Source organism: Myripristis murdjan, chromosome 22, assembly GCF_902150065.1.
Source record: "Myripristis murdjan chromosome 22, fMyrMur1.1, whole genome shotgun sequence".
Taxonomy (NCBI): domain Eukaryota; kingdom Metazoa; phylum Chordata; class Actinopteri; order Holocentriformes; family Holocentridae; genus Myripristis; species Myripristis murdjan.
In genome coordinates this window covers 26,692,341-26,707,041 of record NC_044001.1, presented here as the reverse complement: position 1 = coordinate 26,707,041, position 14,701 = coordinate 26,692,341, and the positions used below count along the sequence as shown (strand labels likewise).

The following is a 14,701-nucleotide window of genomic DNA, read 5'->3' as shown; positions in this document are numbered from 1 at the left end:
ATATGCCATTCTTTTCAACAAACTGTATACTCATTCCACAGAAAAAAATGATAAAAATCCAACCAAAATCATTGGATCTGTGGTGATTTAACTACTAGTTGGCGATCAACAGGCACCGAACTTCAATGGAATTTTAGACACCTCAAAATTCTGAAAAACATGCTGGTTATTAAGCATCATGGCACACTTACACACACAACCAACCGACGGTAACTGACGGATTTCAAAGCTGCTCATCATCATCTGTGGTAAGTGACAGTGACTTTAGTGAATACTGGAAGGTCTTTTTGGCAAAGAATGGTAATTAACTGAAACGACCACAACAGTCTTAAAGCAAGTATATTTCTGATGATTCCTCATCCCAAATGTATGCCTGTAACAGCGGCGTTCATGCTCTACTAGTACACTAAAATGGCCACAATTTTTTTTCGCGATATTTCCAGCAGAGCAGACCCTCCAATTATTGTTTCTTAGGATCAAAGTTAACAGAAAAAACACAAATAAAAAGTATGGCAGACCATGTCAGGTTCAACCCATTTTTGAGACTTTGGCTCCCCGACTATTATGTTACATTACAGAGCAGATGCACTGCATCGTGACTGGGGGTGAATCATACTGTATACCATTGATAGTTGCTGCTTATGTATCTTTAATGTATCAGATCGCTGGCAGCATATTGAGATACGTATCATTTCAGCCACAGACCAGAAATGCAGAACCCTAGCTGGGACCCAAAGTCATTTCAAAGTGAGGAGAAAAAGCAAAGCTACTTTACGCCAATTTCCATGCTACCCTTTTTATCTTGAGAGAAGGGCTTGGCCAACCAGCTTTGGTCTTTCTTTACTGATAATGTAACTGAAACTGGCCCACTAAAGGTCACGAGTCACCATGACCTCCATGCTGCTGATGCTAATTTTACTTGATCCTGTCACTGCATATCACACGACAAGTAGACCATGCCATCAAACTCAACTGTCTTAAAAACATTCTGTATAACTGATGTTGCCTTTAAATGGTGCACATCATGTCATAAACACAGCCCTCTCTGTTATGGCAGGGTATGCATCATTTTAATCTATTTCCCTCATGGCATCCCCTAAAGATCACTACTGGGTCCTCTGTTATTCTCATTTGTAAGTGTAATTTTTAAGTGTTTTTGTTCCACTGTTACACAGATAATACACAGCTCTATGTGACCTTTAAATCAACATGTAAGGACTCAACGAGCTTAACCAGCCTTGACACTTGTTTACTAAGATCAAGTCCTGCATGTCACCGAAATTCCCTCAGGAAAATGAAGATGAATCTGAGACTGCTCTGTTTGGTCCATTGACCTGTGTCGGGGTTATCTTCGTAGTCTGCCTAAGAATGTAAAACCTGCTGCTAGAATTCTGGGTACAATAGCTGATCCTGACCTCCACTTTCAGCTAAATAAAAAGTATGATTTGGTCTTGTTTCCTCCTTTTTGCAAAACATTTCTAGAAGTAGATTTCTTTTATCTTGTGCTACCTTCAGGGAGGTAATTTACACATTCATCAGTGTTTCCTTTGTATTCATTTAGCAGTGGTGCACCACCACAATAAAGAAATTACCACCACTGCAAGAGAAAATATCAAGCAAAAAAAAAAAAAAAAAAAAAACACTGTAATTCAGCCTTAATGTAATCTAAAACTAAAGGATGCTAGTCCAGATGCTTTGGAAGTGCTGGTTATATAATTTAAAACATTTGTAACACAAGAACCTCAACTTTAAACACAACTCAGGGCATTTCCACACCCACAGAGCATTTGCCGTGGTTTGAATCAGCGGAATAGATGATACTTTGTTGCATTCTTCATTTGGTTTAATTTGATTTTAAACACCAGAGGATTCAAACAAACCAAAATGCATTAACAGAGGGAGCCATAAGCTGATTGCTCAGGGTCTGACAAATGTTGCCAGGGTGAAAAGTTTTTTTGCCACTACGGTCTCCAACATGGACATGGAGTACTGTCAGCACCATCAGAAGCTTTTTCTTCATTATTGAACTGCTTGTTTGGGGTATTTACCAACATATTTCCTTATCGCTCCATTCTTTCCATAACTGCACATTGCAACATGACTAAGTTATGCCTGACCCTAACCTTACCTCTAACCTAAACCTAATCCTAACCCTTTACTTAGCCAATAAGCCAAAATAACCATCCAATATGTAAAAAAAATTCCATTGCTGTACTAAGAAACACAAACTCACAACCCCGCCAGAGACTAGGGTCAGACAGGTGAGGTCAGAGGTCAACAGCAGCTGCATCATGTTCGCTAGAAATAGGCTGAAAAAGACGTTGCGCATCCTGTCTTCTAAACAAAAGCACTGCTCTTGTTCTTAATGTATTTGTCATGCTATTTGTTAATATGGCTTTTAATCTGTACCAAGGCTAGATGGCTACGTTAAAAGTTGTATGGCAACTCCAAAAACATCAGAGCAAATTTCCACGGAACCACATATTGGGACTCTACATGGCAACTTTCTCTCGTTAAGTGACATCAAGAGTCAGACGAGTACAACAGCTTTCAGCCCTCCTCTTCCGCTCTGTAGCCAACATGGCGGCCGTTGAGCATGAGCAGTGTCCAGCGTTCCACACTCAGCTTTTCAACCGTTATGAGTGAACCATCTGGGAACTCAAAGTGCACTGCATTTTGTCATACTTGTCAGTCTGAACGTACTTAAGCATGTTTTGCTGGTTTCACACCTGCTCAAACGAACCGCACCAAGAGGGAAAAACACTCCAGAGTCCGCTTCAAGTGGACTAAACAAGGTAGGTGTGAAAACGCCCAAACAGCGACTGATATGGCACAAAGCAAGAAATATCGCCCAAATTACCACAACTGTATTTCATTTACAGAGGAAGTACTCCACTCATATCTTCTCGTTTAGACTGTTGCAACTCTGTCTATTCTGGTTTCAGTCAAGAATCACTCCACCATCTGCTGTTGGTGCAAAATGCAGCTGCACGCCTCTTGAACAAATCAAAGAGATGGGGCCATATTACGCCCGTCCTGGCATCTCCTCTCTGGTTGCCTGTTGGTTTTAGGATTGATTTTTGGAGTTTCCTGATTGGCTTTAAGGCATTAGACCTACATGGTCTTGCCCCCAGCTATATTTCAGAGCTTTTAATCGCATTTGAGCCTGAGATACTCCAACAAAGCACTTCTGACAGTTATAAACTCCAAGCTAAATACTAAAGGTGACGGGGCTTTGTGCTGCCAGAGCTCCTGGACAGTGGAACAAACTGCCTGGGGGGACTTAGACTTGCAAAATCAGTATCATCTTTTTTTTCTTTTTCACTGCCTAAAAACACTTCTATAAACAGTTTTGTTTTGCTTATTTGTCTGTTTCATTTTATTTCTCCAATAATCACCCCTTTAAAAAAGCTAAATTAATAAATTAGTAGTGGCAGTAGTAGCCTAGTATAAAAACTTAAGACTGTCCCAAGGAACATCCAGTCACTTATGGAAACATGCAGGCAATCAGATAAGACAAATCATCATCATCATCATCAACATCATCGTAGTCATCGTCATCATCATCATCATCACATGCAAATTATAGGGGACTTGAAATGGGACAAGTAAACACTTTCTTTCCATCCAATCTAGATTATTTTGCATGACTAAATCCAATGCAGGGAACACAGTCATTTATTTGTCATGCAGTGTATGACCAAATGAGACATCTGAAATATTAATGGCCAAATGTGGCATTTGAAATGTCAAAAATCACTGTTTTCTTGTTCAAAATTGATTCCATTTGATATGCTCAGTATATTATACTAATATATCCTACATTAATCTAATCTCCCATTTAATTAAATTACTAAAAACAACATAATTTACACAATGCCACCTAAGTAAAATGTTCACAGACAATACATGAGTGACATTTTTTATACTAACCATTTGTCTCTGGAGTATAAAAAAAGCCACATAGTATTTGGAATATAGCTATACAGAGGTCCATGCCATTTGATATTATTAAGCAATTAAAAACCTCTTGTGTGTTCATATTTCACTGACCTCGAATAAGAACATAAAGGTTAAAGTCAAAGGGGTATTTTTCTATGTGGCTGTAAAAAGCTACGCGACCTCCTCTCTCGTACGGAAGGAGCATCTCACCGAACTCAAAAATCTGACAGTTTCATGTTCCCTCGCTGGTCGACAAACTTGAATATTTTGGATAAAACAAGACTTCAGACATTTTAGTAACCATCACATTATTCTGGAAAATTCGGCATACACTCTCTCCACCAAGCAGCAGTTTATTTCCATATAAATCAGTCTTAACTTTTAGACTGACGCTCAATGCTCGCTACCGCCCTCCACGGCGTAACGTTATTTAGGGGGGAGAAAAATTGCCAACCAGTTATAAAAGTTGATATTTTGCTGAAATAAGTGCTGCTTGTTGTACTGGATGTATGCCGAATTGAACCAAGGTGTATAGTGATTTAGAAAACGTGTTACTTCACCTTAACCCAGGAATGTATCTTTGTCAATAAGCAAGGCAACATTAAATTGACCGATTTTTTTCATGGAATTCGCATATTTTAAATTTTCTACATCAAAGAGTAGCCGGCACCTATCTCGGCTACGAGTGTCATAGCCTGGAAAAATAACACAGCACTGTCCATAAAGGAAACTGGCCTCTTACAAGGTTTATTTTCCACAAAATAAATGTAAAGGGTTTACTTACCGAAGTTGGAACCAAAAGACTGGCAGGTCGCTCAATCAGTTCAGGTTGCAGTTTCCCGGCCACGTTCATTTCCCATAAAACCGGTGGCTCTGCCCAACGACTTCCACGAGAGTTTCACAAGTCATTTATCCAGCAATTCACTGTTTGTGTTAGTCACCGTCGTCCCGTTCAGCGGCGGAGGTAGTCGGAGAAAACATTCCTACGTTTCTATCATCATGCTATGTCAACAGTGACCGCGTCCCACAATCCCTGTAATGCTGGCGGCTGCAGGCGGAGAACGAGGGGCCGTTGGTTTTTCAGAGTGCCGTTTGCGCCGTATCTGTCAGAAGACTGTGTCCTCCGCATCCGGGCTGCTGCTCATCAGTCTGCATGTTGTTTCTCCACCTGCTGCCTCTCCTCCCATTAACCATTACTGCGTCAAAGCACAAGACATTAACCCATTCACTTTATCTTGGGAGCGGGTGGACTGCAACCATATCACTTATTGGTAATGACACAGTATTCATTTTCCAATAACCAAAGTATCATCATTATTATTAATTAGTGGTACTTAATAGTAGGTGTTGTGGCAGTAATAGTGGCAGTAGATTAACAGACATGGCATTCTGGACTAATTCACTGCACTTTAGCTCTGGAATTTATATTTTACTATTAGTTTGATATATTATAAACTGTATGTATGCATGTACATATGTATATTATATACATATATGTACATGCATACATAAGCACATGCACACTGTATAGATAGATAGATAGATCTGTACATATATGTATATATACCTATACCCATAGATACTATGTATATGTATGTGTATGTAAATGTTAATTTCCATGTAGTATTTGTGATGTATTATCTGTTTATTGTTCTATATTATAAACTCACAATAACATGAGAATCACCAGTTGAAATCTGCCTCACTTACTGCACTTTAGGTGGTATATACATTTATTACTTGCCACCATTATGCCAACTGTTTGACTTTGATTTTTGTAATGTTTATTAAGTTTTTTCAGACATTGTTTTTAGTATGTAGTCATTGATTTTTCAGTATATTGTCTTTGTTTTTAGTAAATCAGTTATGTCAGTGTATGTTAAGTGTGCCATACAACTCACACTATTAGTAGTTGTTGTTGTAGTGGTGGCAGCAGCAATAGAACCAAGTCGTAAGATTAAACAAGGAAAAATCTTTATTGTCCACTGAGATAAAACTGTCTTGGAATCAGCACTACCCCTGTTAAAACAAACATAGCAGGCTTTAACATACAGACAGATTCTATGCTGCAATACAAGCAAACAGCCTCAGTGTAAACCACACAGACAGTCCGGCATGCCCACATCCACAGCTCAGGTATTACCTTGGCTGGCTCAGACCTTAATAGATACGGGGGCACAAATGAATTTTCATAGCAGCTTAACCTGCGTTTTGGAAAGCTAAAATGCTCGCCTGAGGGGAGCAGGTCATATTCTGCGAGGACATGAGATGGGTCAGAGATGATTTTCTGAGCCCATCTGACCACTGACTCCTCCGAGACGGCCTGAAGGGGTGGGTGCTGTCTGACTTCTACAACCTTCAGAGCTTCCTGCTCCAGGTGTCTTCTGTTGGATTTTATTTCTACAGACAGATTACCAAACCAAGCTGTGATACAGTGTCTGCTAATGCTTCCTAGTAGAGCATGACAAAAAGCAGCATGCGCTTCCTCTTTACTCCAAAAACGCTCAGTTTATGGAAGAAATACAATCTGTCCTGCAGCCTGAAGCATCACCTGTCAACGAGAGCTGACAGTATGGACTCCCATATACCTATAGAGCATACCTGGGAGACGGCGTCACTATCGGTGCCTGCAAGCTCATCTTCACTGACAGCCTCGCAGGTCAAACAACAGTGCCTCTATCTTTTCTCACATTCAGGATTCAGTTGTCATCACACCACTTTATGAGTATCTCTAATTCATGTTGAATCAAGGATTCCAATTTCCCTGGCTTGATCGTCCGAGGTGGAGGAGGTGTTCAGATGGTGCTCCCTGGTGGGAAAGTCAATAATCCAACCAGCACTTGAATGCTCTCTTTCCCCTTGCCTTTTCACAAGGCCTCCAGCCAGAAAAATGGTTCTTTAGCTCCTCTCGTTTGAATCTCTTTCTTGAACAGCTATATTTGCACTGTTGATGTGATCTATTATTTTAATACATCTCTCACTGTTGTCCTTGTGTCCTTTCTGTCAGAAAATGCACATTGCTCCACATGGCAGTGTGTAATGTGTAAGATGTATGCCAGTCATAACAGCAGAATAGTGTGTTGGTCATACATGCGGTATTGCACATGCATTATTGACAACTTCTACCATGCAGAGAGGATTCCAATTTTGCTGTTGTACCCTTGAGAAAAGGAATAGAACAGATCATCTATGAGAATGTCCACTGGTGACAGGGTCATTTCAGTAAAATTCTTCTCTTCCAGGTAGCCCATGAATAAATCTTCATTTCCGGAAAAGTGGCACAGGCTAAAAACACAGCAGAGAAGTACACACTGGCTGCTCAAAGGTGGAAAGTGTTTACAATTTTTAAAAAAGTGGGAACATTTTTTATTTATTAATTTGTAAGGTTTTGGCCATGCTTCAGGGTTTTAAGGACACAGAATTGTAAAAAGTAAAATAATCATAATGCCTCTCGGTCAAGTCCAGTCACCTCCATGCTCACTGAAAGCCGACTGGTGAATGGGGACATGTTCTGCCAGAAATCACAAGAAACACTTTCTGGAATTTATTGTGTCATTCGACGCCATAAACACCCAAAGTTCTGACTCCACACTTGCTTTTTACAATGACTTTGACGGTTAAAAACCATCTGTGTGACCTACATTCTTAGGGTCAAGATACGGGCCAAATGCCAAATGTTTTAGGGTTACCTGTGTCTTCAGTTAACCCGCCAAGATTGTAGTCACATCTGCTAATGTGTCTTACCACAAGGCAACTGACAGAGCCACATATAGTGCAAAAAAGCAGAGAAATACATTCTTTTGATTAGTAAAGCAAGCTTCAAGAATGTGGACTGTGACAGTTTCATACTTTGTGAGGCTAACGGTGCATGCAGCACATCCAGCTTGTCACATTGAAAATGGCAAAAAAAAAAAAAAAAAAAGCCTTAAACCCTCAAATAAGCCTTTGAATCTTGAGGTCATTCCATCTGAGACAGTGAGTTTTGGCCAACGTTAGTAGAACTGAGTATAATAAATGTATTGATTGGTCAAAAATGGACATTGTTGTGAGCAAAGGTTCTTTTTGCCCACAGACCAGGTTAGGGTTACAGTTTGGACTACATTTAGTGTAGTTAGGGATATCTTACTGATTACTTTTGGCATAAGTACCATCACATTTCTGTCATTAGAGAATCTATACAGGGATACCGTACATGTGAAATGATGACATTCCACAGTGTTCTTGCTTTGGTGGTGGCGCACATGACTGGGTGAAAATGCTTTCACTTAAAATAGGTCACATTTTTATTTACACAGTGAACTTCTAAATAAATTGTGTCGAAAGTTTTGTTTAGAGAGGCGTACCCACATGTGTGTACACTTACTTTGACAATGCCATTTGCATTTATTGGGGTAGACGGTATAATTAAGGAAGGAGGTCGTGAAAAACTCTTCCTCCTTCGTTGAAGGTGGCGAGGTCAAACCGCTTGTCAGACCACTTGCTTCCCTACGCCTAAATGTTTAACTGTTGCTGATTAGATTTCCAACAATGAAAAGTTTAAACATGATGCCCAAACTGTTTTATTGCCTAACCTCAGATAATTGGGTGAATTCTGCCCTTGTAAGCATTGGGGAAAAAAAGTATGACCTATGTTTGTTCTTTCTTTAAAATATGTAGACCTTGTAAACAAGCTGTCTGACTTCAGAACAAACAGGACTGCTCTCCCTGCTTTCCCTCACCCATGGGAGATATAGCTCGTATTAATATCTAGTCTGATTATTGCATTGTGTGGAGCTTCTCTGACTTCTGTTGCCTTCTTCACGTTTCCCTGGAGAAAGAAACTGTTCAGTCTCTGCAAACCTGACAGATGTTACAGGGAAGATTTACCTGTGCCAGTCCACAGACTGTGATGCACCTGTCCCTCGGATTACGTTGGTGCACATACCTGACTTGGAGAGGTGCTGGCTTACAGAATAGATGTGAGAAGGAGGAGAGGGAAGTATTTCTTTATTTTAAAGATCAACGTTTCGGCAGACACCGCCTTCTTAGTGATGCTTCTGAAGATAAATTGAATCCTGTAGCCGTGCCCTGGCTCAGAGAACACACTATGGTCCTAAGGAGAGAATAGAGAACATACCATACAATAAAAGGAAGATTCAGTTCTAGAGTCTGATTTTTCTGCACTCAGTCATTAGGCCTATCTCTGTTTAAACTTCACCAAAAAGGCTGAGAACAAATCACACCTCCATTTAAGCTTTATCAGTACAGGATAATTCTGTTGAATTTAGCAGTTTTGAACCCTTTTGTGCGTCGGTCCACACGTTCCCTTGATGAGACAGACGCTTGACAAAGTTATCCTCGTATTTTACTTCTTATCCTGTCATCAGACATTGTCCTTTCTCATTTTTAGGCCACACCTACACCCCCAGCACCTATTCAACCTCTGGCTTTTAGGAATCAAATTACATCAGTGAAAACTTTCAATGTGGTTTGCACTGAATGGAGGCTGGCCTTATTTCACCTGCAAATGACATTCTAATGTGAGTGAATTTAGGTGAAACCTCTGTTTTAATCCCTGTATATGTTAGCGGAGCCTTTGTGTGGCTGAATTCCTGGCTTGGCATCGAGGACACTGCACTAAATTGGTTCAGCTCGTATCTCTTTCATAGAATCTTCTCTGTTCATCATAATCCTCCGCAGACAATACAAGGCCAGGGTCCCTGAAGGTTCATTTTAAGGTTCCATCCTTTTCTCTCATTCTCCCTCTTGCCCACAATATCTACACACATAATATCTCTCTCCACTGCTATACTGACAATTCTCAGCTGTAGCTGTGCCTGCCGTCCAGAAGGTCAGGTAGTCTTGCCACTGTTGAAGAATGATTTTCTGAAATAACTCATTGGATGTCTTAGAATTCTCTACAACTTAATAAAGAGAAATCGGAGGAGAAGTAGAGCTATTCAGCGTATCATCTAAGAAACAGATCAAACCTTTGATGCTCACGTAACAGGGAGTTGCACAGTTCGTTTTAATGGAGTTAAGAAGGATCTTAAGAACTCAGTCATTTTTATTTTTTGCTTTTTTTTAAGTCCTTCTGTATCTGGAGAAAACCACTTTTATTTCATCTATCCTAGACATCTCCTACACCTTCGGCTTGTACCAAACGCAGCAGCTATGATCTTAACAGAAGAAATAACATTTCTGTAATTCTGACACCACTTCGGTGCTTAAAGCAAAATTGAACTTTGGTGGAGTGTTGGGATGTATAGTTATTGAAACCTCCTCATTAGCTGCTTTGTGCCTCCCTTGGCTGCTCATCCACAATACTGTAGTTCTATCTCTCCATTCAGCTCCATAGTGCAGCAAAGCGGCTCACACTTTTTAGCACATAAATGCAAACAGAGCAGATAATGTCAGTATCAAAATCAACAACTCTTTTTCGTGTAGATATAATTGTTTATGAAGGTATCATCAGGTTATTGCAAATTTATGATGCGGAAGTTCCCTGCAAATGCTGCTCACCGGATCTACTTTCCAATTCATACAAACAACATAAAAGAGGCATTTAATTTCCTCAAAAATGGTTATTGGGTTTGATTTTTTTATATATATATCTTGGCATAATCCACTTTGTTTACATTATTTATGTGCTAAGAGTGTTATTTTGGGACTGGTTTTGCCACGCTGTGGAGGTGAATGAGGAGATAGTATTGTGAATTAGCAGAGCACAGAGCAGCTAATGAGCATATTTCACCACCATGTAGACTACCTAAAGCAACCACTACTGTCGTAATTGAGTGTTGTTTGTCAGCACAGATGGCTTGGATGCCATCCTGGTCTGCTGGCTAATGTGTGTACCATGAACCCGGCATGCACTGGGTTCAAATGGAGTCTGGGACCTTTGTTGCACCTCATTGCCCCTCTGTCTCTCCCATCGTTCCTGCCTCTCTCTAATACAAACTGTCCAATTACACAAAACAGTAATCTTAACAACACAGATGGACTTTGCGGACAGTTGTAATCCCTGGCATTGAGTCCCTGACTCCCTGAGTAACTAGCGGTGGCGGGGGGATGAAAGCACAGCACTGCAGCTGGACACACCCTTGTTTTCCATCCTCACTGTTCATCTCGAGTGTATCCAACCCTCCTGCTTTCATGGTTCAAGCTCAAGACTTTGTTGTTCCCCAAATGGGAGGTTTGGCTCAAAGCAAGAAGTTAAAGGTGTGAGAGCACAATACAAAATGGAATACATAATGTTCAGAGAAACCTCAACATGGACTGCTTTTAAATATCTGTAGTTAACTAAGATTAAAATTAGCCATATTTTCATACACAAGTAAAAATTAATGTCTTAAAAATAAACAAAACAGAACCAAAAATGTCAAAAAAAAAAAAAAAAAAAAAAAAATCAACTGAAATAAAACAGAGAGGTACCTAAAGCTTTTTTCCAGTTTGGTCTTTTCATATAGTAAAATGTTAATACAATTAAATAAAAAATAAATAAACTAAAATGATAAGTTAATCAAGATTAAAAACAAAAGTATAGATAATAGCTTGTAAAAAATTCTGGTGTAAGGATGAACAAATAAGAGTGGTTGGGATTTTCCCCCCTTTTTTTCTTTTTCACTTAGCTGCAAAAACATGAGACATCTGCAGCTGTATCTCTATGTATGAGGCAGTTCTCAGGAGTGGTTAGCCTATGCTGTTTGGATAGCCAGATTTTTCAGGATATATAACTGGGTATTGTCTGTGTTGCAGTGGGGAGAGAGAGGGAGGGAGAGAGAGAGAGAGAGAGGTTATGTTTATGAATGATGTTGCCAAGTGAGAGCACGGCGAGGCAGAAAAGGATGGGGCCCGGTACTGAGCCCTGTGGGACGCCGCATGTGTGCGGGGGAAGCAGATGACTTGTCTAACAGAGAGGAGTCTATTAGAGAGGCAGGATATGAGGCGGCTCATTGCTGAGACACTGATACCTACCCAGTGCTTAAGTGAGTTGATTAAAATTGCATGATTTCTCCCAAACGCTGCTCTGAGGTCTAAAAGGATTCAGATCGAGCTGTTGCCGGCACCAGTTTACTTAGTTGTTCAGGTGTTCAAAAAGCTGTCTTGTTGACCTTGTACCATATATATACACATGTATATACTTATGTCATTATGTGAATTCTCAATAATTTAGTAACAAACACACCAAGACGTTTTTTTTTATATACTGATTAAAGAGATTGTGACTGAACCTGATGTGAAATTCACTGTTGTTTGATATGGGTTTTATCACATTTTCTTGCCATTGTAAACCATGGTTACTTTTCACAAAAGCAGTGTAAGCAATGTAAGATAAATGTTTATGTAATGACATGAGCCAGAAATTGAACAACATGTGTAGCTGTCATGTAATTTGTGCAGTGTAAGCAGCGCCTCAGCGCACAAGGCCTGGTGGAAAGGGTAATCATGTTTTCAACTCAGTCCCAAAATAATCACCCTGCATCCTTGCTCCGGCTACATAAATCATAATAACCTTGAGTCACTGAACAAACTATACAACAAGTCAGATGTTTTAAAAAAAAAAAAAAAAAAAAAAAAAAAAACTGAATGTCATCCTGGATAATGTACTGCTGAGCCACTTCATCGTATGCTGATGCAAAGCAGGAGCTGTTTAAACACTACATGCAGGATTTAGGCTCAGGCATCAGTGTATTTTTTTTTTTTAGACAGTGAAACAAAGAGGCTTCCTCACACTGTCTTCTTCATTTGCAATTAAATTATATGCACTGGCAACGTTTTAGCATTTCTTGAAGGCTCTTCCACCGAATCATGACCAGAATTCAGTCCTTGCCGTTCAGTTTTGCCAGTGAGCCACCTTGCGTCTTTGGCTCAGCCCACAGTGATTTGTGCCTTCAGAGCAGCTCTGCCTCTGAGAAACGTTTGCATATTAAACCTGCAGTCTGCCGTGATGGCCTATCATCTAAACACAGATGCTGCAGATGCATATGGAGGAACTTTTGAGGCGATTAACAACCAAAGCTGAACTGCGAGGATTTAAAGTTGGTTTTTCATTATATACTGCTCAGTAAAGAATAGCTGATTTGTACACAAGGATTTTTGATAAGTTTCATAGCTTTTAACTGAGCAGTGAAGCACACTGGTTGATGGTTGCGCCATGATGACAGCGGAGTTGACTTCCCAGCAGGTTGGGAGTGTTTGTGTATAGAATTTCTGCCATTTTGTTGGTGTTGAGCTCAAGATTGTGCTTTGCATAACAAGACGCCAAGTGCTTCCCCTCTATCCTACATAAGGGCTCAGTGTCATAAGTGTTATTCTTATGAATGTTAGCCGGGGGGAGGTTCACTTCAATGGCAGGGGGCTAACAGTTAGCATTTGGAGCATCCAGCCAGTATCCAGCACTCAGTAACAATGAGAGGAAGAAAGCACCACACCTGTCCTACATAACAGTTGGGGGGGGGGGGGGGGGGGGGGGGGGGGGGGGGGGGGGGGGGGAGTGAAGCAGTAGCAACATTTTCAACATGGGGGAAAGTATCCATTTAATTCATGGATCACAGATAAAGTGGCTGACGTAGCTGATGTGAGGGGAGAGGAGCCGTGGAAACACAACAAAGCTGAACACAGTCTAATGGGGCCCCGAGAACATCAGGCTGGCAGACCACCCGTCCGTCAGACACAGCTGCCTTCAAAAGTCTGGCTGATGGCCTGCAACCAGATTCAACCTGCTACCTTGGCAGAAGTACAGTAACACCATATTCGAGCTAACAGACATAACAGAGCTGCTGTGCCCGTGGCAGATGTTCATGGCAAAGAGGTTCAGAAAACATAGTGGTCAGGGAGGTCACAGCCGAGGAGTGAAGCCTCTAATCTATTCCGTGTGGCAGCATTTCATAGCTGGGGAATTAGCTCAAATGGTGGCATTTGAGAGGAAGCGGGATCTATGCCCCCATTCTGCCAGCAAGGCTTTTTTTGGGGGCCATTATACTAACTACCAGCCTCTGCTTTGAACACTTCAGCCGTATTGTTACACCGAATTATTAAATCGAGGTAAAGCTGATGAAGTGGAACAAGCAATTAGAAACTCAATCAAAACGCAGCTCAAATCTCAATCTTCTCATTGCTAGTAAGACGCTTTAGCTGTTACACATCCTAACTATACTCTGTGGTATTCAATTTAATTCAGCTCAAATCAAATCAAATCTTTATTGTCCCCCTCAGACACATTTAGCCCGCAAGGCAAGGCTCAGAAGACAGCCTTTAAACGTTCTTAATGCTATCTTGTCTTCACTTTCTATAGATCATTAGGTACCTGCTAATGGAAACGTTTACTCCAGGATGAAATATTTATTATTCGAAAAATACACCTTTATGAAAAAAAAAAAAAAAAATTGCTGACATGACAGTAAAGCTCATGAACAGAAACTACTGAAGTCATTATCCTTAAGATATCAGTTTATAAGGTACTTTTAATGATCTAATCACCTGCATATTAGAAATGCTGCAAAATTAATCCGGTGTAGGCTGCATACTGAATAGATAATTGAAGGGAGGTTTGAAGCTCGATTCAGGTAGCAGCAGGATGGTTTTGGTTCAGCATGTAAAAATCCTTATATTGGGATTTTCTGAAAGAGACTAAATGAATGGGAAATGCCCCTCTGGCCTGTGAAAAGGGTTCGGGCATGTCATATGATGGAGATGGAGTAGCAGGAGCTGTGCCTCGGCCCTCTCCGTGACCACTTCCATATTCTCCCCAGCCTGATACAGCCATTACAATATTTAA

At 40.5% G+C, this 14,701-nt stretch overlaps 1 protein-coding gene across 1 annotated transcript in view; it reads right to left on the bottom strand.

Annotated features, from left to right (window-relative positions):
• The window catches only part of sntg2 (syntrophin, gamma 2), an 88,762-nt gene extending 83,755 nt beyond the window's left edge, over window positions 1-5,007 (bottom strand). The window contains exon 1 of the mRNA XM_030045218.1: window positions 4,727-5,007. Within this exon, the coding sequence (XP_029901078.1) occupies window positions 4,727-4,795 (69 nt within the window). The 5' untranslated portion in view covers window positions 4,796-5,007. The remainder of the gene's footprint in view (window positions 1-4,726) is intronic.
• Window positions 5,008-14,701: the final 9,694 nt, after the last annotated feature.